The following is a 27,412-nucleotide window of genomic DNA, read 5'->3' on the forward strand; positions in this document are numbered from 1 at the left end:
TTGGAGACAAGGGAGGGACAAACTAGAAAACTGCCTCAGCCCTACCCACGTTCGGTCCTTTTTCCTCCGGATCCCCAATATCTGTCCTCCATGACGCTGCATGGTTTGTGGGTTGGTTCGCTCTAGCGGTAGACCGTCAGAAACCTTCCCACACCGGCCAGGAGAAAAATCAAAACCGCTTCTTCTCTCGGCGGCTTGTCAAGCCACACTATGGACAGGTACCATCGGCCGATGACAGCGTTGCCGCCGTTGCCTCGCCGTCTCATCTTCGTCAGAGACCGCCGGCCCTCAACAAAATCAACCACAAACATCATACCATGAAATTTACAATTATCCGAACCTCTCCAGCCATGCCGTTATCCAAGTCCAGTGAGCTCATATGCTTTGCCATCGAGATGGCCGGCCGAACTCGACCACAGTTAACGTTACTCCGGTTTCACCTCACGTTGCGAGTCCCGTTGCGAGTCCCGCCAGCTGGGGCTACTGTGTGGAAATGAAGACAACGCCTCCATTCTGCAGAGCCTGCTGGCAAGGCCCTCCACAAGAAGTTCTCTACTGCCGTTGAGGGGTACAAGCAAAGCAAACTTCGGCCGCTCTTCTCTTCACGTCGTCTTGGCAGGGGCGAGGAGACAACAAAGTGGACAACAAAGTACCCGTAACGTTCTCGAAGACGGCGAATCATCGTCCAACTTGTCCGATTTCACGACCCATCTTCATCCCCAACCTCCCTCTTTCTAGAGGGGGTTGGTCAAAAGGGTAAATACTAGCCCTCGCGTCTCATGTTGTGGCCCAAGTCCTCTAGACGGTCTGGACATTTGTCCCGACCCCCCGGCCACGAAATACTCGCTCGCTCAACCGACACATGTTTGTAGCCTCATCCCACGCGGTAGGACATTCTCGTCAAGTCGCCGGACCGAATGTCAGCCATAGCACTGCGAGAATGCGACGACCTTGATGGACCCGGCTAGCCAGATGTTCCTCATTTGACGGGCCACCAGCGATATTCTTACGTCCCGTCCCGCCTTTCTGTCTCGGCACCATTACCAGCGCAATCTTGACCAAATTCAACCGAATGTTCTTCCAATATTCCCAATAACCCCTCTCCCTCACTCCATCATCTCATCATCTCCAAGACCCGCAGAATGGCCTGATTGTGCCCCAACAAAATGCTTATCTATTATGGTCTATTGGGTGAAGACGGACCATCAGAGTTGGGACCGGCAGGTGCACGGAATCGGATGAGGGATAGACTAGAGATGTCCACCCGACCTTGGTTGAGTTTTCCCCAAGAACGGAACCGGACCTAGAACGTCAGGTCCGTGATGGCTGGTGATGGGGCTGGGGAAAGCCGAGACTGTAGGACCTCTCCATGTGACAGTGGCAGTCTTCGAAGGCCGGAGTGAGTGGGCGTGGCTTCACCATAGCCAGCGAAAACCCGACTCCATTCCGAGTATAAGAACCCCCGTCATCCTGCTCTCTATACTCTACAGAAGTTCTTCTCCGCTTTGCAAGGACAGCAGCTCAAGAGGTCTCCCTTCATAGTCGGGAAGCTCAGCCATCCTGCCAACAGTTCCCTTGCCCCCTTTTTTTTGTGTGTGTGTTTCCACGCTTTTTCTCATCGTGGTAGCAACAAGGCTCCCTCGCGGTCCCAAGATGAAGACCACCGCAGCTCTCGTCCTCACCGCCGTCGCCGGGGTGCTCGCCGCCCCTGCGCCTGCTCCCGAGCTCCTGGAGCTGACCAAGTCGGTCCCCCAGCGCGCGCAGACCGTCAACCCGGCCTTTGCCCCTTCGAAGCGCGACGCGCAGTACCACGGGCATGGGTCGTCGTGCCACAGCCGCCACTGCCACCAGTCCTACTCGCACAGCTACTCGTACAGCTACCACGACTGGTACAACTGGTGCCACAGTCACTGTTGGCACAAGAAGAACAAGCGCGACGCCGAGCCCGGTGCCCAGGTGCCCAGCGCCCCCCAGCCTGCCTTGGGCAAGCCGCACCTCACGGATCCCGAGAAGCGCGACCCCTCTGGCGGCGGCCACCATGGCCACTCCTATGACTACAAATACTCGTACGACTGGTACTACAACTACTACTGGAGCCACCACGGGGACAAGAAGCATCACCATAAGCGCGCCGAGGAGGCCGACGCCGCCGTGGCTCAGCAGGCCCAGCAGGCCGAGGAGGCTCAGCAGGCTCAGCAGGCCCAGGAGGCTGAGCCGGCTCAGCTAGCCGACCAGTCTTTCACCGCCGCCGAGTTGGAGCAGTTGAACCAGATGGCCGAGCAGGCCGAGCAGGCCCAGCAGGCGGACGCGCAGTGGTGGGGCTGGCGCTACCGTAACCCCTGGTGGCGCTACCCCCCCGGCCGCTACCCCCCCGGCCGCCGCCCGCCTTGGGGCCGTGCCGGGCGCAACCCCGCCGCTGCCGGTGCCGCCGTGAACAAGCGCCAGGAGGCTCCTGAATCCGCCGAGCCCATCGAGTCCGAGGCGGACGATGCCACCGAGTCCACCGAGCCCATGGAGCCCAACGAGGCGGACGATGACACCGAGTACACAGAGGCCATCGACTCCGCCGACTTGGCCGAATCCACCGAGCCCAACCCGGCCACCACCGAGGCCGACGACGAAGCCCTGGCCAACGAGCTCGCCACCGCCGAGCTCGCCGAGTCCAACGAAATGGCGCGCCTGGCCCAGATCGCACAGACGGCCGAGGCCGACGGGGCGGCCCGGTGGTGGCGCTATCGCCATCGCTACCCCTGGTGGCGCTTTCGCCAGCCCTGGCGGGGCACGCGTGGTCGTCCCTGGCGGGGCGGCCGGGAGGCCAAGCGTTCGGAGGAGCCGGACAAGGAGCGCAGGAGCTGCTGGGGTGGTTGGTGCAGCAGCTCGTCGTACTCCTCGTACAGCTACAAAGACTGCTACTACCACGGTCACTGCGGCGGCTACTAGAAGTGAACGGCCCAATTGTCGGTACCCTCGACCTGCTTAGAATGTTGGTGTTTTTGTTTTTAATGTTGTGGGAATGGGAGAATGAAGGAGGAAAGAAAAAAAAGGAGCAGAAGAGTGAGGACACCAAATGGTACTAATAATGTCTTGTCTATTTGATTGGAAGAGGACCGTTAGACTTAGCTTTCTGTCCTTACCGGGAATATAAATTGCAGTCGAGGAAAATATTTGCCTTGTCTCTCCTAATGATTTCGTGAATCGTGATGACTTGGGCGTTGTCTTTTTACTTTGCTGTCGGTCGCTTCGCGAAGTCGAATGATTGGAGTCGAAAGGTCGAAATGTCTCTCCATGGTAGTGCAGTGCACAGGGTGCATTGTGACAAAACTGATAAGATGCCCATACAGTGTGGTTCTGCAGCATCATGTCCCTTGATACACTGGCTACTTGGTACTTTGGTAACCACCCCACAGTTTAGCCCCAATTCAAGCCACAGACCGAGTGGCGTCCTGCTTTCTTTGGGGAGCTACAGAGTTACTTCAATACTTCAAACTCAGAGGTCACGCCTCGCCTGAATCCAAACAACAAACCAATGCTCTGCTCCCTCTCCTCTCTCTCTCTCTCTCTCTCTCTCTGTCTTCATCGCGTCTGACAGTCCACACCTACAAAGAAGCTCGCGCATAATCATCCCTGAGGTTTTAGGCCATCCAATCCCACCGAAACGACGGCATAAATTCGCATTTTCTATCTATCACGTTCAACCCGACTTTTAAGCAGCCACGATGGCCGCCAATTTGGACCGCAGCCTCGACGAGATCCTCTCCGAGAAGGTGCGTAGACCTTTTGCCAGCGGCCAGCGGCCTGGTCGGACTCTAAGGATGTGTCCCTCTAACATTTGGAGATAGAAGACCGAGCGACCTCAAAATCGTCGCCGCGGTGGCGGTACTGGCGGCGGTACTGGCGGCGGTACTGGCGGCGGTACTGGCGGCGGTACTGGCGGCGGTACTGGCGGCAGCGCTGGTCCGCGCAGCTCCTCTCGACGAGACAACGATTACCCTCGAGACGGCATTCGAAAGGTATCTACATGCCTTTTCCCCTCAGTGCATCATCAAGCGAACTCTCTCCCCGCGGCTCGACGTCTCCAGGCTAACGGTCTAGGTTGCACCTCCTCCCTCATGAAATCCCGGCAACCTCACGTCCTCTTTGGTCGCCAATCCAACATCCAAACAACTTTTGGACGGGGGCGACCAAAGGGGACTGCAGTTGCATGAACGACGTCCTCGCGCTAACCGTGTCGCTTCGGGCGATACAGTCCTACAGAGACGAGCCTCGAGATCTTGACAGGTAATGCTACTAGCCCGTCCCCCGTCCCCCCCTTCCCTTCCTCGTCGGTGTCGAAGCGCCTTCTTCGGCCGGCCTGCTAACAAGAGTCTTGCTACGTCTAGCGAATGGGTCCACGACCGTTATGAAGACGACTCCCGTACTGTGTCACCCCAACTCGTCGGCCTTCAGGCTTTCTTTTCGCCTGGACTTGCCCTTTCAAGTACTGACTCCGTTTCTAGGTCCTCGCCGATCTGCCCCTCGACGCCGTAGAGAGTCCCCCCCCGAGCAAAAGTCGGTTTTCCCTTTCTTTCTCCTGGGCCCACCTGCCGTGCGGTGGTGGTCACAGCTGTCGCTGACATGAGAACATAGCGATCCCACGTCTTCGAAACTGAAAGTCGAGAATCTCCACTATGATTTGACGCAGAAAGAGTTGGAGGTGCGTTGGATACTTTGCGCCTGCGCGTGCGCGCGTCCACTAATTTGGCACTTCTTTTTTGGCTTACCATACATATACCGCACAGGACCTCTTCAGCCGAGTGGGGCCGATCGTGAGATTTGTGCTCGTATACGACCGTGCCGGACGATCAGAGGGCATCGCATATGTCACCTACGAGTACCCCGAGCACGCCCGAAAGGCCGTTCGGGAATTCGATGGCGCCAACGCCAATGGCAAGCTCCCCCTTCTCCTTGACTCTATAAACCCAAGTCTTCTCTTGAGCGAAACCCTCGATCCGCTAACCGCCACAATGACCCCCCCCCCCCCCCCCCCCCCCCCCCCCCCCCCCCCCCCGACAGGCCAACCCATCCGATTGACCTTGATACCCGACGGCCGCCGCAGTCGCGCGTCACGAAACCCATTCGACACCGCAGTCATGCCGAGCCGCCCGCTCTCGGAACGCATCACCTTTCCCGACGACAGGTCTCGGTCCTTGTCCCCCACTCGAAATCAGGATGTCGAGGAGGCGGCGAGCAGAGGAATCGACCGCTACGTCCCCGGCCCGCGTTCTTCGCGCAGCCCCCTGCCGTCGAGGCGGCGAGGAGGAGGAGGCGGCGGTGGTGGACGCCGACCAGGAGCCAGGAGAGAGGCGGCGCCGGCAGGCCGAGGGAACAGCCGAAGCGGCCAACGGCCGAGGAAGACGCAGGAAGAACTGGATGCGGAAATGGCGGATTACTTCAACGGCGGCGGCGACAACGGGGCCCCGGCTCCTGCTCAGACCGGAGCGGTCAGCAGTGACCAGACGGCGACGGACGATATCGATATGATCGAGTAGGAAGTATGAACAAGTTCTACGGCGCCATGGTCCAGCTTTGGGAGCACCCAGCACCGCTTAATTGCTGATTCGACAACCACAGCTAGCAAAAGTGGACAAAAGAGTGTAAACATCAATAAATTGGTCCTTCACAACAGGAACACGCATTACAACGATGTCGATTTTTTATGCCGAAGCTGGCTCCGAGACTTTCTGCAAGGGTCATGTCTTCTGCTGCAGCACGGATAGGTTCAATGTAAGACTGTCTGGCCTGGTTTTAATGAATCGACTCTTGAATGCGTTTGGAGATATAAATAATTCTGCGCTGGAAACATGAACACGCTCCCCGACCTCTTCCCGCTGAGATGGCCATACGAATACACATCCTCCTACCTCGGCCTGCTATAATACTCCGTAAAGTACGTGTAGACCCCGCTGGTTGTCGACGTGGCTGGGGGTATAACCAGGGTGGACTGTGGTTCTAACGCCATCGCCGCCTTTCATTGCGACTACCCTAGCGAGGTAAAATACAGGGGTGAGTTAAAGATGCTGTCGCAACACGAACTGGCCATGAAAACAGGCGATTGAGGTCGTAAGCGGCCTATGCCTATACATACAGAAATATATTGGATGCCGAGGAAATCAATGTTGGAAAGGTCTTCGTGTTTACTTACCATCACCACATGTTAGATGGCTGTCGCAGGACGGAGAACCCAGGCGCCGCAGCTCTTTTACAGCATTGAGACGACTAAGAAAGACTCTAAAAATCTTACAAGACTTGGGCATGGGATGCCTGTCCAGATGAAACTTTGACCCGTGACAGGCGTAAGAGGTCTTTGTCGCTCGGCCGTAGTCGGTTTGGAATGTGCGTGTTACCTTGGACAGTCACAGCTGGTTTAGTTAGTACCTGCTTCTCCTATCGGGTACTCGTTGTCGTTGTCGTTGTCGTTGTCGTTGTCGTTGTCGCCCTCTTCGTGCCGAGCTCGAGTTCGTTCCCCTCTTTCACTCCCCTTACCGGTCCAAAATCAGCAGAGACTGATGACACGACGCCATGACGCCGACTCGACCTCCCCACTCTGCCCAGTAGGCCGGAGGAACGACTCCGGCACATTAATCTTCGTTTGCATTCGCGGTCCTTGACCGTCGCCCCTCAAAGTACGAGGCGTAGTCGAGAGGTAGATGCAATCGCTCGACACGCCGCCGAATAGGTCCGGCACGATAGCCCAGGACGGCCGAGGAGGTTCTCCCGCAGACGAACCGTCGAGGACGTGGCCGGCACGGGGCGAGAAGCCAAACACGGCTCTTCCGCCCGCATATTCTTCGGCAGTTTCTAGCGTCGGCGCGGCGTTCGCAGCCGTCTCATCGGCACCGGCAACGAAGAACTGGATGATGGAACCACGGGAAACAACACCGCCGTTGGTGGTAGCGGCGCCAGAGCTTGCGTCTTCGCCGTCATGCCCTCCGCGGAACGACCGGATGAACTCATCCAGCCCGTCCTCGCCGGCGTTACGGAACAGCGTGTCTGGATCTAGCGACAGGAGGCCCTGCTTCTTGCCCCAGCCACCTCCTCCACTGACTATTACCCTCTTCGTCATTAGCAAACGGAGCCATGGTATAAACGGGTAATAAGTAATGAGAAGTAATGAGAAGTCATGAGAAGTAATGAGACGTAATGAGAAGTAATGGAGAAGCTCGGGCTTTAGAAAAAGACTTGCCGACTTGGTAGAGACGCCCTCCCTCGGACAAAGCGCCGGTAAGACAAGACTCTCCCGACCGGAGCCAGGCGCGCTGCTGCTCCACAAGCAACATCTCGTCCACGACACCCAGTCTGAGGGGTGACGGCCAATCCCCGAAAGACGGGAGGGAAACCGACCCCGCCACCTCGGACGGCATAACGAGCGCCCAAATGCCGATGGGCCCCGACGGACGACCCCCCTTTGCGCCGTCGTCCCAGCCGTCGTAGATGCGCTGGACCGCCACCTCGAGCTCCTTGGACGCCGGGGTGACGCTGCCATCCACATCGATCTGCCTCACAATGTTGCCCAGGCCGGCGAGGATCCCCCGGGGCGGCGTGATGGGGACGAGGGGGGCGGAGACGGAAGAGAACTGGCCCTGGGTGTCGTCGTCGAAGCAGCCGACGTCCTGTCTCTGCTTGGTTACCATCCGGGTCAGGGAGAACGGGGATCCGGGGCCGTCCTTGCGCCAGTGGCTGGCGAGCAGAGTGAAGGGCTGCTGGTTCTGGAAGATGGTATTCGACAGAGGAACGGTGCAGGTGAGTGGGAGGGGTGTTGTCGTGCCGGTTCCGGGAAGGAGATGAAAGCCCCGGGAGAAGGTCAATGCTGCTTTGGGTTCGGCTCCCCTGACGGGATGAGAGGTTACGGCGTCCCGTGGATCCCATAGGCCTGGGAGGACATGGTCCAACTTGCCGTGGCAGATGGAGAAGCCTTGCCGCGGGTCGCCTTGGCGGGACTGGGGGGGGAGACCATCCACGACGGCCGCTAGCACGTTGACCTCCTGTGGCTCGGAATCTGAGAAAGATTCGAGGAGGTTTGCCATGAATTCCTGGTCCGAGAGCCACGTTGCGTGATGGCGGGAGGCAAGGATGACCACAGCGTCTTGGCCGGCATTGCGACGGATAGACTGCGCTGGTGCCGTGGCTAGTACGGCGTCGAGCAGATCACGCTAGCGGAAAGGTCTGGTGAGCAAGTAAGACAAACACTACACGACGAGTAACGGGGATCGTTCGCAAGGGGGAAGCTGAGATTCAATTCACCTTGCTCCCTCCGCCATGGACGGTGAACCGGGTAGTAGTCGAGGACCACCTTCTGGAGAGGCCGGAACCAGGGAGAAGGGCCCTCCTAAGAGAGGGCCAGGGGCGTAAAGACATTCTGCTTTGGTCCGTCTACTTCGTTTGCATTTCGATTTTGTGGTGCCTTCTCAAGTAACAGCAGCCGAGAGGACAGGAATGACGACCACAGAGAAGTGTATTTCGTAGGTGACGTTCATAAGGCTACGGAGTACGCTACGCGTGGGACGCGTAGTACGATATACGAGAGTGTACGGGTTACATAATCGTCTCTAGGTTCGTGTAACGACTTTGGGCCAAGCGAAGGACCCAAAAAGATTATATAAGCCATAATTACAGCAGAGCATATCGAGTACCTACGTATGACGTCGTTGCGCCTCAGTTTGCAACACAGGTTGAGCTTGCGAGGAGCGTACACTGTGATGCGGAATGTTAGGGGCAAAGAATGCCCTTTAAAGACTTCACCTTATACATTATCCATTTATCCATCTTTTTGATCAACAATCTAGCAGAAGAAAAAGTCGTTCACTCAAGCCCACTGAAGACCAAGCTTGAACATTGCAATCCTCATAAACTACCATCTCAATGGCGACCAACAGTGGAGGAGGCAACCCCAGTACGGACTCATCCCTTTTCTCCTACGCTGTACACATGCGCATAGGCATACATCCTGCTAACCGATGTTTCCTTTCTCATGCAATAGTTGGGGCAACCGACGGTCTGGAAATAAGGGACAATAACCCTCCGCCTGTGTCTCCGGACGCCAAGGCCGGTGCGTCGACAACAGCTTCGTCGTCCTCGATACACTCGGCTGGTCAAGATGCAGATGTTGCTGCTAGTCGAAATCTGGGCAAAGTTGAGACGGTCGAAGAAGTAGAGAAGGAGGAACCAAATGCGCAGAAGGAAACGAGGGAGACGCCAGGGGAATAGATTTTGGTTGGAAGGAACTCTCCCCTATTTTTCCTGTTTCCGCCTCACACGTTCCCCTTGTGTCGATAAACGTCCTGTGGCGTCTTCTCTGGGCAGTTCAAACATCGTCTTCTGAACCGATTGAATCTTTCGTGTCCCGTCAAGGCACACATCTCGTACAGAGACATCTCGACGCATCGCTGCCACCAATAGCAATAAAAGCCGTAATATTGTCACGCCTGCAACCCGGGCAAAATGCGACGCATGTGCTATTCCCCCATGTACCATGATACTCTTCGTCGTGCACACATTTTCCAGACCACCCTTCATGCAACTGTCCCAACAAACTCCCCTCTAACCTAATCCAGGAAAACAACCAGACGAGTGGCGAAAGAAGGCCCAAACGCAGGTACGCGAAGGAACGAACCCTCTTACTGCTTCTTCTTCGTGGCAGTAGAACCAGCAGACCCCTTCCCGGTACCCGCAGAAGCAGCACCAGCACCAGCAGCAGCAGCAGCGGCAGCGGCAGCGGCAGCCTGATCACGGTCCTCCGCCTCCATCTTCTCCCACTCTTCCTTCTCCTTGCTCTCCGCATACCACTGGCCCGCCTGGAGCACGAGCACCCCCACGAGCACGAGCGCGAGGATGGTGTTGCTGGCGGCCATGACGCGCAGGCTGTCCTCCTTGCCGAGCATCAGGTCCCCGAGGAGCCGCTTCTCCTGCCAGTCGTCGCGGTTCCAAATGTCGTTGCCCACGGCGCGGAGCCCCTTGACGATGTTGGTCAGGTAGACGCCGACGCCGATCATGTAGAGGATCAGGCTCGCGCCGTCGAAGAGCACGTTCGCCTCGGACGGGTTGAACAGCTTGATGAAGAAGCCGAGGAAGCCCACCAGGATGATCGTCGAGAGCAGCCGCCCGATGAGCGGGGGGGACTCGTAGACGAAGCGGACGTGCGTCTCCACGTGCCCGTAGTACTCGTCGGGAATGGGCGCCGAGGTCCACAGGAGGGGGTAGTCGTAGGGGAAGAAGGCGAAGAGGATGCCTAGGAAGAAACAAGTCGCTGGTTCGTTTGGTGAGATGTCAGTTGATTGTTTCCTTTGAGCCATTGCGAATTGGTATTGGCCAGGGCGGAGAGGAAAAAAAAATAGATGGCGGGAAAGGGAAAGGGAGTCGTAGAGACGACGGGAGGTACGTACGGCCAATAATGAGAAAGGTCGCAAAGGAAGTCGACCCATATTGTTTCTTAGTAGTCGCCATCTTGAATTGGCGAAGTAGGGGTAGAGGTAATCGTCGGCTTTTGGACGCTGCGGGACAGAAGGAGATCCAATCAAGAGGAGATTAGGAGGTGAAGGTCGAAATGGCCCCAAAATCGCCTAGAAATAAAAAATGTCCAGGTTAGTAGGGAAACAAAAGATGGCCCTTTCGTTCGAGACGCACACGTTCGTACGGCTGGGGGGGTTTTTTACTCGTTTTTTTTTGGCTCTGACTTTCTAAATTTGTCTATTCCCCTTGTCGAAAGGTGGCGATGTGGGAAATTCGACAATGGTGGTCGAAGAAGAGGATGGACGAGTTTTCGACGCGGATAGGATACGGACACGACTTCTCGAACTTCTTAGCTCGCTCTGCGCTTGGCACGGGGGCGTTCTTAGGCTTCAGGGTACACCGTAAGCCGTCAAGGGTCCCGTTTTCGGCGAATTGAAGACAGTGGGCAGTTGGGGAGGTCTGGGGCGAGCTAGACGAATCAGGCAGGTGGGTGGTACAAGTAAGGTAGTCACAAGATACGTGCGGAGTACATGCCCAAAGGTACAGCATTACCTTGCCTTACCAAGCTCAAACTCCGACATCCTTATCAACACTTCGTGCGGATACGTGACACAACAACAGCAACAGCCGACACACATGTACCGATACTTTCAAGATACCTAACAACGATGGACGATGGACGATATCGGGAGGCATCTCATCAAGACGACAGCAACAAGTAAAATGCAGAAAAATACAGATAAAAATGCAAAAGACCAGATCAATTACAGCGTCACGCTCTCGCTCGCAATAGCATGCGTCATGATATAAGTACAAAGGAGAAAAAAATCCACGCGCTGTACCGCCCGCCAATGCCCACCAAAAGCGCATCATGACACGAGAGGAAAAAAAAAAAAAAAAAAAAGGAAAAAAAAGGGAAAAAAAAGGCAGACTCCCAAACCATTGCTATCCGTAACGTAACGTCGACACACCGAGTAGAAAACGTAGAAACCAATGCACGACCCCATTAGCTATTATCAGATCGCAGTCGTCCGCGCATGATAAAGTCTTCCCAGCGTCAACTGCCCCAGCGACATCGTCCTGGGCGCCTTCTTGTGCTGCTGCTGGCCGTCATCCTCCTCGTCCTCGCCCTCGCCCTCGCCCTCGCCCTCGCCGCCCGCGTAGTGCGTGCCTCCCTGGTACGCGACACCCTGGCCAAACGTCAACTCCTCGCGCGGCGTCTCGAACGGCTCAGAGTAGTCGTCTTCCCCCGTCGTGCTCCCCGTCGCCAGTCCCGAATCCTCGGGTCCCAGGTGGTGCACATTCTTCGAGTGCAGGCCATTCTCCTCGTCCGAGTCGTCGTGGTCAAAAGCCGACACGTGGCCGAAAGACCTGGCCGTGGGAGGCGGCTGAAAGTCCCCCGACAGCCCACGCTGCTGCTGCGACGACAGCAGCGAGTCGAGGCTGCGTGTCAGAGCTGCCACCCGCGCTTCCAGCACTTGTCGCGACGCTATTTCCGCCTCGAGGTGGGCGAGGGCCATCGGGAGGTCGGCGGTCTCCCTGATGGTCGCCTCCGATATCGGCCGTTGGTGGAAAGACGGGGCCGACAGCTGCGGAGGAGAGGCAACGTGGCTAGGCCCCTCGTCCGAGGACCTCTGGGATGCCCTGGAATACCCGGACGGGCTGCGCTCAGGGGAGTCCCGCTCCCTAATAGGCACTGCCTTCTGATACGCAGGGGACTCCGGCGCCATTGCGCTCGTGGCGGGGACGGGTACCGGCACCGGCACCGGCGGGGGAGGTCGGTCTGGAGGAGGGTTGTGAAGCTCCGGTAGGGCCTGGAACCCAGGAAGCGCATCGCAAAGTTGCGCCACCATCCGTTCCATCCTGCCCATTCTGGCCTCCAGGTTGTCGATTCGCGTCTCCAAGCTCACTGCCTGAGTGATCTTCATGCCGGCGGTGGGATTGAGATGTGTAAAGTCGCCAAAGTTGAATGGTAGTGCGACGGCCGCCTGCGAAGGCTTCTCCTCTTCCTGGACCGACAGATCCATCGACGCCTTGTCGCCTCCTCTCCTCTCGTCGTCCGGGCCGCTGCGCTGGGGCGGACCGGACGATGTGGGGGAAAGGAAAGCCTCGTGGCTCTGTCGCCAGTATCGAATCTCGTCGCTCCTCCTCCTCACCTTCCGTCCCTCGACGTTGTGGAGGCCGTTCAGGCTCCTGGATCGCCGCCTGTGGCCCAGAGTATCGCTCGTGATGGCCCGGCCAATCTCGTCGGGATTCTCCTCCATGGGGAACAAACGGCTTCCGCGGGCGTGTGCGTGTGCGTGTGTGCTGACAGGCCTCGGCGACAGGCCGGCGAGCTCGCCGTCCCGACTCCTGAAAATCTGGCTCGTCGTTATGGTTGCTCTCCTGCGGGCGGCCAGACCGTACTCGGCGTGCATCGAGTTTCGCGCGCTTTCTATGGCGTGTATGTCGCTCAGACCGATCGAGTGAGACCGGAGTGCTCGGTCGAATTCGGTGATGGGGAGGGACGCCGACCGTTTCGATTCGCTCTCTTTGCGTTCTCGCGCCATGGGAGGGGGTTCCTGGAAGGAGAACTTGTCAACCTCACCAGGTAAGAGAGACAGAAAAAAAAAGAAAGAAAAGGAGAAAAGAAAGCTTACAGTCTGCTGCTGCTGCGGCCGGCCATCCAAGGTAGAGACACGCTGTGCACTGACAAACGACTGTCCTTCGCTCTTCTTGCGACGACCAAAGAGTTTGCTAAACGCACCCCTCAAAGTAGACTTCTTCCGCTGCGGTTTCCCTTTGCTGCTACCAGTCCCCTGCGTCGCCTCGCTAACAACCGAATACCTCACGGTGCTGGGTGGGTTGGCTCTCCTGTGCCCCTGAGGGGGTTCTCTCGGGACTGCGGGAGGGGGTTCGCTGGGGGTTTGAAGAGCCTCTGCCCTAGTACTAGGGCCGGGAGCGAGGGCAGCAGCGGCGGCGGCGGCGGCTAGTTCCCTACCGGAGTCTGAACCTGAACCGGTATATTGGGCAATTTCGGGACGGGAGACCTGGGCCGAGACCGGAGTCACGAAATCTGGCGGGGCCGAGGATTGATGCTGAAGCTGGTCGTCATGGGCGTCGCCACCTGCAGTCATGGCAATGCCGGCACCAGGGTTGCGCACGGGGAATTCATCGTCGGTGGGAATGAGAATCGGGATGGGGCCGGAGATTCTGCCACGGATGGATTGGCCGGCCTTGGGACGAGGGGAGGCTGGATCTCCGGCGGCAGATGCAGACTTGAAAATGCTGACCTTCATTGTGGAGGAGGGGAAGCGGGGTGACCGCTGAGGGGTTCGAGCAAGAGAAGATGATGTATATGGCTGGTGGCCCAGTACTAGCCAGGGAACATGGTGGGATTGCGAGTCGTCGGAGAGCGGAGCTCAATGACAGTTTGTCATGAATGTCAGGACGTCGTCTCGCAGGGGCTCCGAGTAGGTTGTCGAAGTTGAGGTACCGGTAGTTGGACAAACAAATTGGTCATGCGTGTCTATGCGCCCTGGGCGGGAGGGTGGCCCTGGTACGAAAGAGCAACACGGCTTGATGCTCCTCTTCCCTGGAAGCCGATTCGAACAAGTTGAAAGCTCTACTCGGTAGAGACTGGCCAGCCAGAGCTTGGGAAAGCAGCGGAAACGGCGTGGTTATGAAGAGAAGATGCGAGATTGATCAATGGGGGAGGGAGAAAAAGAGGGAGTAAAAGAGGGACACGAAGGTGATGAAAGGATGAAGGGATACCGAGGAGGCGGAATGCTCCGTCTGACCCAGGTGAGGCTCAGATTAGATAGATACCCTGCTCGGCTCTGTCAGATCAGGTGCGGATCCCCGGAAGCTTCGCCGAGAAATGAGAGCGGGGAGCAAAAGAAAGGAAAGACAATAAAAAACACATTTATATGCAAAGTAAATTCTCCGAGTCTGAAGAATTGAACAGAAACGGGGGAGTCTTGGTAGGGAGTTGAGGAGGTGAATAGGTGGAAGGGATCAGTAGAGGGATCGAGGAGCAAAGAGGGAGGGAGGAGAGGGAGAGAAATTCCAGTCGGTAGAAAATTGACAAGGAACGAGAGACGGAGGGGGAAACGCTAAGGTAGTGCACCTGCAAGGAAAGGAAGACCAACACGTACCTACTGTAAGGTAAGGTACCTACCTACCTTAGGTACGGAGCAGGCGATCCAGCGAGAGACGGGGAAAGCGAAAGTAACGGCAACAAACTGCGACAGCCACATGCAGGTAGAAGCAGAGGGAAAGGGAGGTTAATGTAAGTTACCCGTACCCCGTTTTCTCTGCTTACGAGCCAAGGTAAGATAGTGGCTCGGTGGGAGGTGAGCGATAGGTCGTCGGCGTACCATCTGCATGGATCTCCGGAGTAGGTACGTTGTATACGGAGCCCGGAAAGCTCTACACCGAGTCTCAATCCGTGCAACGTACCTAGGTAGAGAATGCAAGAAATGGCGAGTACAAAAAAGAACCAAAAAAGGGAAGGGGGAGAACAAGAGAGCGAGAGAGAGAGAGAAGACCGTCGTTCCTCTATTGAATGGCGCAAGGGGGGAGAGACTCTCGGGCTATTATTTCATCAAGAACCTATTCGTATTCGCTTTGTTCCTTCGTCTTCTCTTCTGTATTTCGTTTCATCGCTTCATTGCGCTTCTCGATCCTCGCTTCTCGCTTGAGCCCCCTGCTTCTTTGGCTCCATAGCAGCGCAGGTGGGTGCAGCGTCTCGTCGGTCCGTTGGAGGTCCGTGTGCCAAAAGAGTTGTCCGGAGTTTGACTAGCTGCAGCTGCACCTGCAGCCCCTGAACGAGTAATGCTTCGGAGGAATGGGGGTTCAAGGTTGGCGTCGAGGTCATGGGTCAGGGTCGGGTTGCCACGAAATACCACGTAAAAGCATTTGCATTTTGGACTAAAGAGGGCTGAAGAGGAAGCAGAGGGCTCATAATGAAAGCTTCGTACAAAATACGATACCAAGTGCACTGTCCTTCTTCGATGTATTTTCCAGGGGTTCTCCAAGGCAGGGGTCCACACCCCTCGTAGCGTGTCCAAGCGCCTTCCTGGATCGATTTCTTATTCTATTTTCCTGGGACAAGCTCAGGTGGTCAATCCAGATTTCGTACCGAGTTGCACTGTACCTTACCTTACCTTATATTTTCCGTACCCGTACAACGTACCTACAATGTACTCTGAAACGGGAAGGCGCCGGCCCTGGCCGTCATTGACCCTTTATCCCCAACGCCAACCCCACCTCTATTCTATGTACCTTAAGGTACTTATCCTTTCCATGCTCACACAAATCGTCGCGCTTCACGTTTGTTAGTTCGGAGTGCCACAGCTGCCCAACGTCTTCTCCCTATCAGGAAGACTTTGCGTATATTCACTCGCACGTCTGACGCCGAGGAGGGGTGTGATACGATTGAAGATCCCTTGAAACTTGAGTGGCCAACGGCTTATGACGACGTCATGTTGGTAGCATGATCGGTGATCGACCTCCAGACGTCGCATTGATGGTCCGATATGGCCAGGCCGGGGTATATAGAGATCCGCAAGGGGATTGGCTATATGGCCAGTCCTTGCTAGCCAACTCGGCGTTGCCAGGTCAAAGGTAGGTACGGACAACTCTCAAGGACTCATTCATCACCAACCGACTCCCGGAGTGAAACAGAAGCGAACGGGAGGAGAATTATCGTAGGCAGCCGCAGGGACAAGCAGCCACGAGGACGGACGAGTTCCGACAGGGTTGGCACAGACTGTAATATATACGAACACATACCAGCATGTCTGAGATGACCTGAAACATCCATCCCACTCGTTGCCAATGTTGTATCAGCTGGAGCAGAAGGTCCAAGCGAGTCTCTCTCGGCCATATCTACTAATTACACTCTCTACAACATACGAATACCCTATCATTCCATCCTCCGTATTCCACATTCGCTGGGTGGCCTTCTCGAAGCCCTTTTCGTGCGAATCTTGCCTCCTAGGAGCAGTACGAATGGGTTACCTCCCTCACGCTCATGCCTGGCATCACTCAGCCTGTAAGGTTGAGACGTCAGGATACCTGAGGTCGGCATTCTCTTCAAGGAACGCCATCCAATTCCTCAGAAACCGGCTGCCTCTGTACAAGAATCCGTATTAGCCAGAGCGACAGACGAAGAAGAAAAGAAGGAAAAAAGAAGGAAAAAATAAAAAATAAAAGGAAAAAAAGGAGAAGAAAAAAGAAACCAGCAAAGACAGGGAGAGAGACATCTACGCACCTTCTAATGGTTTCCGAATCTCCCACAACCGTCAGGGACCGCTTCGGCCGCGTCATGGCCACTTCATTACTCGCGTCAGCACGAGTTGGCGTCCCAAAGAGTGGTGGAATACGAAACGACGATGCTCTCGCGGCGGACATAGCTTACCGTTCAACCGCCGCTTCTCCCCCAAGAACCCGACCTCTCCTTGCGAGTTGCTGCGCACCAGGCTAACAATGACGGCCTCCTTCTCGCGGCCTTGGAATCCGTCTACCGACCCCAGCTCAATGCCGGGGAACTTTTCTTTCAACGGTGCCAATAGGCCGAGCTGGGGGACATGAAGCGTCAGTGCGACGTCGTGTAGGCGAGGGTGTAAGGCTCTAACAAGGGACGAGGTTTTCTTCCGGCCTGTCCCATCCTCTCCGACTCCATCATAGGGAAAGGAAGAAAAAGAAAGAAAAGAAAAGAAAAGAAAAGAAAAGAAAAGAAAAGAAAAAGAGGATATGTAGGTAGGTAGCTCACCTGGGCATTGTACGGAGTGACAACGGCGATATCCTCAGGCCTCACCCCCAGGTCAACAAGACGCCGCACATGCTGCCGCACCACCGCCGCCTCCATCTCATTGCTCTTACTTTCGCCATGCAGCCCCAACCGCGTCTTCTTCGCCCCTGGTCCCACATCGTTTTTGATGTCGTCCTCCTCGTTCTTCTCGGGAAAGTCCCCCCCTTGCGTGTCGATGAACACCAACGGCTCGCTCGTGTCCTCGTCGTCCTCGACCCCGTACGGCAACTCTCGCAGGAGGCGCTCCCTGACCGCCTCGGCCGCGATCAGGCGGCCCTCGTAGAGCTCGTCCGAGGGGAACCGCATGATCTTCTCGTGCATGCGGTACTGGGTCGTCAGCATGCGCTTGATGGAGGGCCCGTGCAGGGCCAGGAGCCGGTCGAAGAGCGTCGTCTCCAGCGACATGCCCTTGACCGAGTTGTCGTCCTTGCCGTCCTTGCCGTCCTTGCCGTCCTTGTCGTCCCCGCCGTCCTCTAATGGCGCCGCCGCCGCCGCCGCCGGTTGTGTAGCCTTCGTTGTTGTTGCTGCTGTTTTTGTTTTCGAGTTGAGCGACTTGATCGTCGGCGGAAGCTGCAAATGGTCGCCAGCACACACGGCCTTGCGGGCGGCCAGCAAGGGGACCCAGCACTGGGCCTCGAGCGCCTGGCTCGCCTCGTCGATCACCACGACGTCGAAGGCCTCGTGGCGGAGCTGAAACCCGCCGGCGCCGTGGAGGGTGGCGAGCACGACGCGGGCCCCGCCGACCAGGTCGGCGACGCAGCGGCGTTCGCGGTCCCTGTACTCGCGGCGCAGCGCGCGGAGGTCGGCGTACGTGGTGCGGCGTTCGGCGCGGGGGAGGCGGGGTTTTCGGAGAGCGGCGTACCGGGCGTCCATGTCGGCGCGGACGTCGCGGACAATGGCGCCGGCGTCGGAGGTTTGCGTCAGGATGTCGAGGGAGTGGGCGAGGACGGAAGGGAGGAGGCGGGCCGGGTGGCCGAGGCGCACGAGGGGCACTTTGTGCGGGGCTAGGCGTTCGACGAGGTTGTCTACTGAGATGTTGGAGGGGCCGCACACTAGGACGCGAAGGCCCCGTTTGACGAGCTGGAGGATGAGCTCGACGAGGGTATGCGTTTTTCCTGTCTGAGAGGGGCAAAGTGTGAGAGTAGGTCATGTAAGCCAAGGGACTCTCGTCGGCGTTCAGGGGGGCGTATGGACTAGAACGAGGAGGGGAGTACGGCAAAGGAAACATGAAGCGACTTACACCAGGCGGGCCGTGGATGAGAGCAATCTCTCGCGAGGCCAGGGCGAATCGGATGGCATCCTTTTGCGACTCATTCAGGGTCGGATCGTTCCACTGGATCGCAGCGAGCTCGGGGTCGGAGGGGTCGGAGGAGAGGTCGGCCGGGACAGGAGAAGGGCTCTCGAGGCCAAACAGAACTCGCATAAAGGTGGAATATTCCGACTCGGGCATTTTTTGGAGCTTTTCCATTGTCTGCTTCATCCTGGGGGGTAACCGCCCGTGTCAGCGAGCCATGTCGGCCATATCTGTGTCGAAAGAGAAAAGGGGAACTGGTTATGTGCAGACTGGAGTGAAGATGGAAGTAGACTCCCCAACACAACAGACAACACAACAGACAACACAACAGAGTACATACCTCTTATAAGTCACCTCGTCCGCCAATTTAACGATCCAAACCCGTCCCGCAAGTTCGGCCTCCTCCTTCTCATCCTCCTTGCCATCGTCCATAGCGACGGCAACCCCATCCTTCTTCACCCTGACCACGACCCCCCGCGCGCCTTTCTTCTCCAGCTCCCTGACTTCGCGCTTCCGCGCACTCCCGGCGGGCTGATCGGCCACCAGCACGATATCGCCGGTGCGCAGTCCGTGTTCGGGCAGGAGCGGACCCGCGGCGTTCGTGTCAGACGAGGAGAGAGACGGGTCCGGGGCGAGTTCGAGCACGGTGCGGCCTCCCGGTCCTGTGCGGCGGGAGGAGACATAGAGGTTTATGAGGGCTTGGCCTGCCCTTTGTAGCGCGGTCGGGGTGTGATTGGAGATGAGGTCCTTGGAGGACGCTAGGTCGGCTTGGAGTTCTGTGTTGAGGAGGGAGAGTTGGGTTTCGGCGAAGGCGGGGATGGGGAGGGGTTTTGGGGGCATGGCTTTGGTGGTCTCCTGTATTCTGTTTGGTGGGATGAGTAGATGTGAGATCTAGGTGTGAAAAGCCTAGTTTTTGTTAGGACTGTTGTAGTGAGTTGAGATGAAGTGTCGAGTGTTGAGGGTTGAGAATGAGAATGAGAATGACCAGCAGCGTTGAACCTTCATGGTGCTAGGGCCCTGATTCAGCGGTCCCACTGAACCTACAGTGTACCTTAGGTAATTAAGGTACATACAAACTACAACAGTGACAGACAGTGACGAGGTTTTAGCCAACAGTGACCTGAACCCATGGCCATCATGGCGACAGTAGGTAATCACTGCACATGTCTCATGTATACCTTAATATATTTCCCAGGCCAAAGTAAATAAATAATCGGAAAACAAGGAGAGATCAAACGCCAACTCCCTTTTCTCATGCAGCCAACCACCCATGACCCATCGCAAACCAAAGACGCCCAGACAGAAAGCACCCTGTAAAGACCATTCCCGCAACAAGACGCAGGACGGAGAAGATAGTAGTGGCTTCAAACAAGCCATATGCGATCCGTCCCAATGACAGAAGGAAACCGACTGTCAGGGTATATAGAGAAAAGGAAGACAGATCTGCAGATCTGCCCTCGACATCATAGTTCACGGTCACCGGGATGCACCACAATCACCACAACCAAACTCGCTATCATGACCGCGAAGGCGATGAAGGCGACTCCGATGATGGTGCCCCGGCTCGCGGGGAATTTGCCCGCAATGATCCAGCGCTGGGCATGGAAGTACCGATGGTAGCCCAGAAAGAGGATGACGATACTGATGCCCAGGAACGTGGCGCCCAAGGGCTGGCCGAGCCGGCGCAACGTCGTCCCCGTCGGGTCATGGTCGGCATGTCCGCCTAGGGACGTGTTGAGGCGGAAGAGCTGGGTGATGGCAATGCCGATGGAGGCGAAGGCGAGAGAGGTGCGAAGCCAGGCGAGGAACGTGCGTTCTGGCGCCGTGTCAATCTCGGGGAGAGAAAAAGAAAAGAAAGAAGAAAGAAAGGAAATAGGGCGAAGAAAAAAAAAGGGGGGGATGACCTACCCAAAGCAAGGTGGTCTCGCGCCACGCTCCCCTTATTCTCCAATTCTATACTCGCAAAGTGCGTCACGATGCTCTGATGCCAAGGCTCACCACCACCACCGCTACGTGATTTCCTCTTCTTTTCCTTCCTGCTCCTCCTCTCCGTCGGCCCACCGTCCATTTCATCGTCCGTGTCGTGGGCCGTCGCCGGCGGCGGCAGCTCCACTCTCTGCGACGCGAAAGCGTCCTCGAGGGGCCTGCCGCCGCGGGACGACGACGCTGTGGAAGGGTTCCTCGCTCGGGCTCGGGCCCCGCCGCCGCCGCTGGCAGCAGCAGCTTGCGCAGGGAGCGCAGACGGGGGCGACGTGGTGATCGACTGGTACTGCCGTTCGGGCGCGCGGGACATGATGCCGGTGTGTTCGTCGGCGCTGCTGTAGTGGTCGTCTGTGATGCGGTCGGTCTCGGCGATGCGTCGGCCGCCCCACTGGGTCTGGGTTCCGGGGTGGGAGGTCGTCGACTTGGTTGCGCCCATCGTTTCGGCGCGTTCTCGGGCGATCTGTGACGGGAGGAGGCGGAGCATTAGTCGAGGGAAGAGAAGCGAAGCGCATGTCTACAAGGGAATGTAGAGGGAACGAAGAGGGAACGAAGAGGAGGAAGAGAAAGACGGAAAGGAAAGGAAACGAAAGGAAACAAAGAGATCTGGACATTTCCGTGTACCTCCAAGATATGATTGATGCGCTCGTTCGTGCTGTGTCTTTGGGCAAACAAGCGCGGGCTACGCGTAGTAGGGTGGGATTGGGACCGGGCGAGCTGTTGTTCGTCGAAGGAGATGGTGCTCCCAGCTCGGCGAGGTCCAGCAGACGCAGAAGGAGGTGGAGGAGTGGAGGAGGAGCTTGTATTGACGCCATGGGACGCCATGGTTGCCTTTTGTTCCGTCTCTTTTTAGACCTCTGGCGATTTGGCGAGTACGGAGTGTGGAGTACGGAGTACGGATATGCGAATGCGAAGATCGGTCGAGGGAAGGGTGATGTCAATGCCCCTCTCCCCTGCTCTCGTGGGGAGCATCACAGGACGTATTAGGTGTTGGTAGAAGTCTGGAAGTCTTCATTTGATGCTTTTGCGATAACGATAAGCTTTCTTGGACTTGATGGTTACGGGTACCTCTCTCTACCTTAGTGGATCTGATCCATGACTTATGTAAGATTTTACGTAATTACCGGCACTCATACTTCTCCGGTCACAAAGCTCAAACGTCGCAACAACTCGAGTTCGAGTTCGACTCCGAGTCGGAAGCGCCACGCCACGGTATACCTTAGTCTTGCTAGCTTGCAGACTGATCCAGGCAGCTAAACAGAGCTACAGCTGCCATCCTTTTCGAATCCCCTGACCAAATCGACCGACAAGGAATCACCCCTGTCATAACGTCACTCCCCTCTGAACCGAGGTCCCCGGGATGCCTGGCGCTTTCCGAGTCGACGTATAGCAGATACGGAGTCGGTGCTTTTGCGTCCTGCTCCACCCCATCAGGCAGTGACAGCGAGTAAGCTCGACTCACAACGTCGCGGACCTCGACCAACTCCTGCCCCGATACACCGACAACCGAGACAACGCTGCGCACCGGCACGCCCGACACCATGAAGTGGTGGACACGGCACTCCGAACGCAGCCCCCCCGCCGACATTTCCGTGTGAGTAGAGGAGACGAGCTCTACCGAGGAGGCATCAAGACCCGCGAGTGCCAGATGCGCGTGCCATTCAACCCCCGACCGCCGCGGCAGTTCCTCGACCTCGGCCGAAAACACCGGCGGGATGGGCGGCCAGGGTTGCCCGTCGTCCGACTTGAACACCGACGTGTCGGGGAGCGGTGCGCCCTCTCCGGAGTGCGACCCCCCACCAGCGCCAAAGGACACGACGAACGACGCGTTGTGATTGCGATTGTACCTCCTGTCCCACGGATCCGGGCCCTCTTCGTCATCCGAGTCGGAGTCTCCCCCGACGCCGTGCATGTGGGCGGCTTCCCAAGCCCGGGACGCGAGTCTGCTGTTCTCCTGCATCTGCCCCCCTGCGGACGTTGTGCGGGGGAAATACGCGACTGCTGCGCTCCAGAGCTGGACCTGCTGGTCGGTGCCGATGCGCCAGAGGTGTTGCAGGGATAGCGTGATCTGCGTCTTGATGTCCGCGTCGGCTGGGATGGTCATGCTGGCGGGCCAGAGGGGGATCTGGCCAGCTATGGAAATCGCCCTGGCCTTCGATGCGCTGTCGGTCGAAGAATCGGGGGCCGTGGCGAGGGATGTGATGGCATTGCGGAAGAGAGGCACATCAATGGCTTGACTGTAAGGCCCTATGTTGGCCGGCGCCCAGTATGACCGCGACTGGACATGTAGACCTTTCCGGTCCGCGGCTCCGAGGTCGGCCTGAACAGCGAGATGGATGATAATGTTGCGTCCTTCAGGTAGCAGTCCCCCGCAAGAGATGGTGACCCTCGAGGGAGGGTTCGCGTGCATGAATAAGCCACCGTAAATCGTATTAACGGCGGGGAAATCCGACATGCGTCTCAGCACAATGATCGTGTTGGTGATGGCGGTCGTAGGCAGTGAGGAGGTACCCAGCAGGCCTCTGATCGTCTCAACGAGCGAGCGCGTCTCATTCGCGATGGAACTGCCGGTATGATTCTGAGTGGCAGTGGCCACGGTCCAGTACATCTCGTGCCGGCGAGGCTGCGGGCCGTTGGGTCGGTGACTAGGCCGTCCCAACCCGCCCACGACGGACCATGTCCTTTTCGGTTCTAATCGAGTTGATGTCGGTTCGGAGAGGCTGGCAGCGACCGCATCGAACCTCGGATCCAGCAGGTCTGGGATACGCACATGGAGTTGATCGTCACCGTCCCTCTTTGTAGAGCCATTCTTCTCCTCAAGGTGAGCCACCTGGAAATTCAACCAAGAGGTGCCACCGCCCTCTCTTATCACCCTCCTCTCATGCTCCGAGACGTGGATCCTCTTCCGGAACAGATCATCCGGTCCATCAACGACAATCGTCTCAAACTCGCCCCCTTCTCCGAGAACAGACCCTTCCGCGGCCCCGAACCGACGCAACGCCCTCTTGATCCTCCCCACACCGGCGACGGAACTGACTTGCTCCCAGAGAAACCCCTCGTCGAGCCCCGCGCTCGCCACTTTGATGATCCGGGCTTCCAGCCCCGCGCCAGCCATGTCGAAGAGCAACTGCGCGTCGTCACCGCCGACCGATCCGCGAGGCGGTGGTAGCACGGGATACTTCCACAGGTAGGCCAGCGGGGTGAGGCCAAGGCGCAGGGCGACCGACTCGACTCGGGTGCGTTGGTACGTGGACAAGATGGCGCCGGCACACAGCGCGTTGGCGTCAGGATGCCGCTCCATGACGGCGCGGAGGAGCGGTACCATGCTCTCCGTCTCGTCGCCATCTCCATCTCCATCTCCCGCGAGGGCAGAGGCCGTCTGGTGGGCGTCGTAATCGCGGCCTTCGTACTTGGCGCCGCCGAGGATGGGGTGGCGGTACAGCGGGAGTCCGGTCGCTGCGGCGTAAAGAGGGATGATCTGGTGGCCGACGGTCTGGTACATGAAGCTGTTCAAGTCCACGTCGTCGTCACCGTTACCAGTGTGGCCATTTCGTGCTGCCGAGGACGTCCTGGCACCGCTGGCATCGCAGTAGTCGTCGGCGCTATTATGAGGTTCGATTATTTCCAGGCCGGACCTGCCCTCGCTCTCCGGGAACAGATTGGCCAGCGCAACTACCTTGTGGCCATTCTTTATGCAGTGAAGGATGGAGTAAAAGCTGTCCTTGCCTCCTGAGATGAGGGCGATGACTCGTAGGCTGTCGGAGGACATGATGGAGTTTTGACGACGCCCGGCGCCCGTAGCAAGGGACCGCTGAGGGGTTCCGAGCCACACTCGAAGGTCCTACGGATTATCAACTGGAAGTGACTATCATGCCTACAGATCTGGAGATGCTCCCGTGATAGTGCGGAGTAGTCGCTGTGAACGGCGCTGTAGACATGAGGTTTTTTCTATTTTTTTTTTCTATTTTCTAACGTAGAGTGGTCTCACGTCGTTGCGAGAGTTCCCCACTCCGACATCAAAGTGGTATCACGTGACCCCAGAGTTCAGACTGGCATCGGTGCCTTACATAATTCAGTTCTTCGTACAGCGTACAGACCTTGACACAGAGATGTAAACCTGGGAGTAAATTAGTAATCACCCTGACCCTGCTCTCTCCAGTCCCTTTTCTCTGTCCTTCACACAGCGATACCACTGCGCAAACTGGATACATTCATCACAGTACGACGGATACGGAATGCCCACTTTCGAGTTCTTCAACCTCGCCAAGCCTTTATGACGACCACTAGTGACTAGTCAGTCTGGGTCTCCCCGGATCTTGGTGCCCGGGGAATATGGGCTCGACCCCTTGGCGCCGTTCGTGTCTTTGGATCCCAGTCAGCAAAAGTGCACTACACGTATTAATATGTACGCCCGCAAACCATGCAAACAATGGCAGGGGATCCCATGATAGACGCGAAGATCAGTATGGAGTACAAAGTAAGGGTCTGGGGAGCAGTAAAATTACGAAGCTATACTCCGTACAGCAAATTACCCGGACTCTTCCCCCCAGACGGCGTTCAAAGAGCACAGATGGATGGTACGGAGTAATTATAGTACGTTGTACGCACCGACATACGTTGTACGCACGGATGCGAGAACGACCCATTGTCCCAGCTGCTAGGATCAGGTGGCTTGGTGGCGCGCGCATCCTCCGCATTAGCATATTGGAGACGACGTGCTCCCGTACTCGCAGCCTAAGGGCTAACGGTGGCTAGGACTCGGACTATTATTTGGCTCCAACGGTGGGGAACGCCTCACGGTGGTCATGCAATGCGAGGAACTCCGACGATGATGGTCTGAGCGGAACACTTCATATTGGGTCCTCGCTCGGCGCTCGAGCAATGCCCGTTAAAAACTTGAGCATGGGTCCAAGGAGAAGGCTATATCGGAGAGTGCAGGTACTAAGTAAGGGATGCTCTTATGGCCTGCCATATTACCTACGCAACCGCCATCGCGCTTGGCTAATCGTTCTTAGGTGGACTCTAGATCGGCTTAAGCACCTGTTAAAGTAGCTTACGTTATAGTTGGCGGACCGCGTGACTCTCTGGCTTTAATGTCGACTCTGGGGTAGGCGGGTCGAGTACGGAGCTCTGATACCTATACTTGATAATAGACGCTGTTACTTAGCGCTACGGTCCGTCGCGATACAGATACTATATAGGGAGAGCTTAGGAAGTAGTGAGTACTCTTAGATATCTATCCCCCCAAGTCTCCGCATAGACACTAGTGCCTGACGGTCGTCTCGTATCACGCATGGCCGCTCGAAACGGCAAGACCCCATGTTTATGTATAGCGGATCCTCGGCGACTTGGCGGATTTGAGGGTCTCCTTTGCTAGAACAACATCGTCGACTCGTTGCGACAGCCTAGCGAAAACAGCCATGGAACGGTGTCTCTTAGCTTATCTTGCGTGGCGCACTGTGCTCTTTCTAGCTTTATAGTGCTAGAAGGCAGATCGGTTCTTCTGTGGGACCAATAGTGGCCGCTCGTGCTTGGAATTCGGCTGTCGAATGCTGGACGGGGATCCTGGTCCAGATGACGACGCCATTCGCCATTGTCACCACTAAACGCGTGAGACGGAGATTATTATACGGCCTAGAAAGTCTGAGTAGTAAGTAGCACGGCCCTGTATTAGCTAGACAGTGCGAGACACTAGTCAGTTCAGAAGCAAGAATCGAAGCCATAGGAAGATGAAACGGGCTAACTAATCGTAGTGCTATCCGCGTGTTTGTCAAGCGAGATACGAGAGCGAGCAAGCAAGCAAGCAAGCAAGACGGGATGTTAGCAGCCTCGTGTGACATTCGAAGACACGTTAATAACCCGTGCAATATGCCTATTGACAAGCACAGCAAATTTAAAAGCCGAGCCTGCGAAGGAGCCCAGGACGCGCCAACGGACCAACTATCTTAGAACTAACCAAGCAAACAACCAAACAAGTGAGAAAACCAGTGGAGACATGGTAATCACGAAGTAAATTCTGGGACAGGAAACGTCTTGGAGAAAAAAGAAAAAGAGGGGAAGAAAAAGGGGACGCAAGGGAGGTAGCTAGACAACATGAAGACAACAGGCCAGGCCCAAGTCCTATCCCCATCCCCAACTCGAGACGGCATTCAACCCTAAACGTAGATCGAACTTGATATAACATAGCGTTCCAGAGTTCCCAACGACTTAACCCTAGTGTACTCCCAGGGTACTAATAACGGTCATACAAGCCCGTACGGTAGGTGGCCTATACGCCATGTCTTGGCCCATCCGTTGTCTCGGTCCCTCGCCGAGTTCCATACGTAATTAATCTGCGCACCCGTAAACAATATGAGGGAACCCCCGCCAAAAGGGAAGAAGCCCAAATAACCTCAAACGAGAAGAAGAAGAAAACAGGTTTCTTGCCGATGTGAGGGTTCGCCAAGATCGCGGGGTTACTCGACACGGCCGACTCGTCGACTTGACTTCAATAAGCAAGGTCCAAGACAAGACCGCATATCCAAAACTTACGCACTCCCTCTTGACCGTCCCATACGGCACCCCGCGTCCAGGCCCCTCCTCCGTGATGTGATGCCTCCCGGGACGCAAGCCAACCTCGTTCCGGTGCCACACCAAACAAGATCCACCGGGGAAAGCCGCAGCTTGGATGCAAGGAGGCGAAAGTAGCCGGGTGTCGCGGGAGGCTGGAGGGGAAGGTCCACGGAAGCAGAGACATAGACGACATGGAAATTCCATCTCTCAATTGGGCTGGCAAGATTTTCAGTGCATCATGTTCTGGTTCGGTCTCACTGCTTCTGATTTTTTATTTTATTTTTATTATTTCGGATTGCGGCAGT

General features: G+C 56.7%; 7 protein-coding genes across 7 annotated transcripts; 3 read left to right on the plus strand and 4 right to left on the minus strand.

Moving 5' to 3' along the window:
• Positions 1 to 90: 90 nt before the first annotated feature.
• SODALDRAFT_363070 (hypothetical protein) lies at positions 91 to 2,940 on the plus strand (the record flags this gene model as incomplete). Its single annotated transcript, XM_028614527.1, has 9 exons — positions 91 to 103; positions 127 to 485; positions 520 to 692; positions 795 to 864; positions 891 to 919; positions 999 to 1,224; positions 1,379 to 1,399; positions 1,491 to 1,569; positions 1,628 to 2,940. 9 exons carry the CDS (start codon positions 91 to 93, stop codon positions 2,938 to 2,940), a joined length of 2,283 nt encoding a protein of 760 aa, XP_028463068.1.
• Positions 2,941 to 3,891: 951 nt separating this feature from the next.
• On the plus strand, positions 3,892 to 5,763 carry SODALDRAFT_381442 (RNA-binding domain-containing protein). Its single transcript, XM_028615165.1, has 7 exons — positions 3,892 to 4,010; positions 4,093 to 4,278; positions 4,380 to 4,414; positions 4,497 to 4,548; positions 4,627 to 4,693; positions 4,779 to 4,926; positions 5,053 to 5,763. The coding sequence occupies exons 2-7, from the start codon at positions 4,202 to 4,204 to the stop codon at positions 5,526 to 5,528; spliced, it is 855 nt and encodes a 284-aa protein (XP_028463069.1). The 5' UTR covers positions 3,892 to 4,010; positions 4,093 to 4,201; the 3' UTR covers positions 5,529 to 5,763.
• Positions 5,764 to 6,412: 649 nt separating this feature from the next.
• SODALDRAFT_60086 (hypothetical protein) lies at positions 6,413 to 8,551 on the minus strand. Its single transcript, XM_028615521.1, has 3 exons — positions 8,281 to 8,551; positions 7,219 to 8,189; positions 6,413 to 7,079 (listed from the first exon to the last, which is right to left on the minus strand). The coding sequence occupies exons 1-3, from the start codon at positions 8,392 to 8,394 to the stop codon at positions 6,533 to 6,535; spliced, it is 1,632 nt and encodes a 543-aa protein (XP_028463070.1). The 5' UTR covers positions 8,395 to 8,551; the 3' UTR covers positions 6,413 to 6,532.
• An 897-nt stretch (positions 8,552 to 9,448) lies between these two features.
• SODALDRAFT_60139 (Shr3 amino acid permease chaperone) lies at positions 9,449 to 10,723 on the minus strand. The gene is made up of 3 exons (XM_028615522.1): positions 10,689 to 10,723; positions 10,419 to 10,595; positions 9,449 to 10,282 (listed from the first exon to the last, which is right to left on the minus strand). The coding sequence occupies exons 2-3, from the start codon at positions 10,477 to 10,479 to the stop codon at positions 9,654 to 9,656; spliced, it is 690 nt and encodes a 229-aa protein (XP_028463071.1). The 5' UTR covers positions 10,480 to 10,595; positions 10,689 to 10,723; the 3' UTR covers positions 9,449 to 9,653.
• Positions 10,724 to 11,354: 631 nt separating this feature from the next.
• SODALDRAFT_60167 (hypothetical protein) lies at positions 11,355 to 14,142 on the minus strand. Its single transcript, XM_028615523.1, has 2 exons — positions 13,125 to 14,142; positions 11,355 to 13,058 (listed from the first exon to the last, which is right to left on the minus strand). The coding sequence occupies exons 1-2, from the start codon at positions 13,761 to 13,763 to the stop codon at positions 11,502 to 11,504; spliced, it is 2,196 nt and encodes a 731-aa protein (XP_028463072.1). The 5' UTR covers positions 13,764 to 14,142; the 3' UTR covers positions 11,355 to 11,501.
• Positions 14,143 to 16,744: 2,602 nt separating this feature from the next.
• On the minus strand, positions 16,745 to 24,324 carry SODALDRAFT_337327 (hypothetical protein; the record flags this gene model as incomplete). The annotated part of the gene is made up of 14 exons (XM_028612671.1): positions 16,745 to 16,782; positions 16,889 to 17,120; positions 17,399 to 18,400; positions 18,522 to 18,762; positions 18,916 to 19,466; positions 19,734 to 19,753; positions 20,056 to 20,391; positions 20,484 to 20,554; positions 20,589 to 20,622; positions 20,741 to 21,018; positions 21,154 to 21,237; positions 21,743 to 21,773; positions 21,891 to 24,110; positions 24,201 to 24,324. 14 exons carry the CDS (start codon positions 24,322 to 24,324, stop codon positions 16,745 to 16,747), a joined length of 5,262 nt encoding a protein of 1,753 aa, XP_028463073.1.
• A 372-nt stretch (positions 24,325 to 24,696) lies between these two features.
• SODALDRAFT_60233 (hypothetical protein) lies at positions 24,697 to 25,801 on the plus strand. Its single transcript, XM_028615524.1, has 3 exons — positions 24,697 to 25,148; positions 25,311 to 25,500; positions 25,571 to 25,801. Exons 1-3 carry the CDS (start codon positions 24,888 to 24,890, stop codon positions 25,579 to 25,581), a joined length of 462 nt encoding a protein of 153 aa, XP_028463074.1. The 5' UTR covers positions 24,697 to 24,887; the 3' UTR covers positions 25,582 to 25,801.
• The last annotated feature ends 1,611 nt before the right edge of the window (positions 25,802 to 27,412 follow it).

Source organism: Sodiomyces alkalinus (genome assembly GCF_003711515.1).
Source record: "Sodiomyces alkalinus F11 unplaced genomic scaffold SODALscaffold_11, whole genome shotgun sequence".
In the NCBI taxonomy this organism is placed as follows: Eukaryota; Fungi; Ascomycota; class Sordariomycetes; order Glomerellales; family Plectosphaerellaceae; genus Sodiomyces; species Sodiomyces alkalinus.

Coding starts and splice junctions, on each gene's coding strand:
- SODALDRAFT_381442 (XM_028615165.1), top strand. CDS start 4,202: ATGAACGACGTCCTCGCGCTAACCGTGTCGCTTCGGGCGATACAGTCC. Junction 4,694..4,778: donor TGACGCAGAAAGAGTTGGAG/GTGCGTTGGATA, acceptor TATACCGCACAG/GACCTCTTCAGCCGAGTGGG. Junction 4,927..5,052: donor CGATGGCGCCAACGCCAATG/GCAAGCTCCCCC, acceptor CCCCCCCGACAG/GCCAACCCATCCGATTGACC.
- SODALDRAFT_60086 (XM_028615521.1), bottom strand. CDS start 8,394: ATGTCTTTACGCCCCTGGCCCTCTCTTAGGAGGGCCCTTCTCCCTGGT. Junction 8,190..8,280: donor TCCATGGCGGAGGGAGCAAG/GTGAATTGAATC, acceptor CCTTTCCGCTAG/CGTGATCTGCTCGACGCCGT. Junction 7,080..7,218: donor CGTCTCTACCAAGTCGGCAA/GTCTTTTTCTAA, acceptor GGTAATAGTCAG/TGGAGGAGGTGGCTGGGGCA.
- SODALDRAFT_60139 (XM_028615522.1), bottom strand. CDS start 10,479: ATGGCGACTACTAAGAAACAATATGGGTCGACTTCCTTTGCGACCTTT. Junction 10,283..10,418: donor GACCTTTCTCATTATTGGCC/GTACGTACCTCC, acceptor CAAACGAACCAG/CGACTTGTTTCTTCCTAGGC.
- SODALDRAFT_60167 (XM_028615523.1), bottom strand. CDS start 13,763: ATGAAGGTCAGCATTTTCAAGTCTGCATCTGCCGCCGGAGATCCAGCC. Junction 13,059..13,124: donor GGCCGCAGCAGCAGCAGACT/GTAAGCTTTCTT, acceptor GAGGTTGACAAG/TTCTCCTTCCAGGAACCCCC.
- SODALDRAFT_60233 (XM_028615524.1), top strand. CDS start 24,888: ATGGGCTCGACCCCTTGGCGCCGTTCGTGTCTTTGGATCCCAGTCAGC. Junction 25,149..25,310: donor GATGGTACGGAGTAATTATA/GTACGTTGTACG, acceptor AACGGTGGCTAG/GACTCGGACTATTATTTGGC.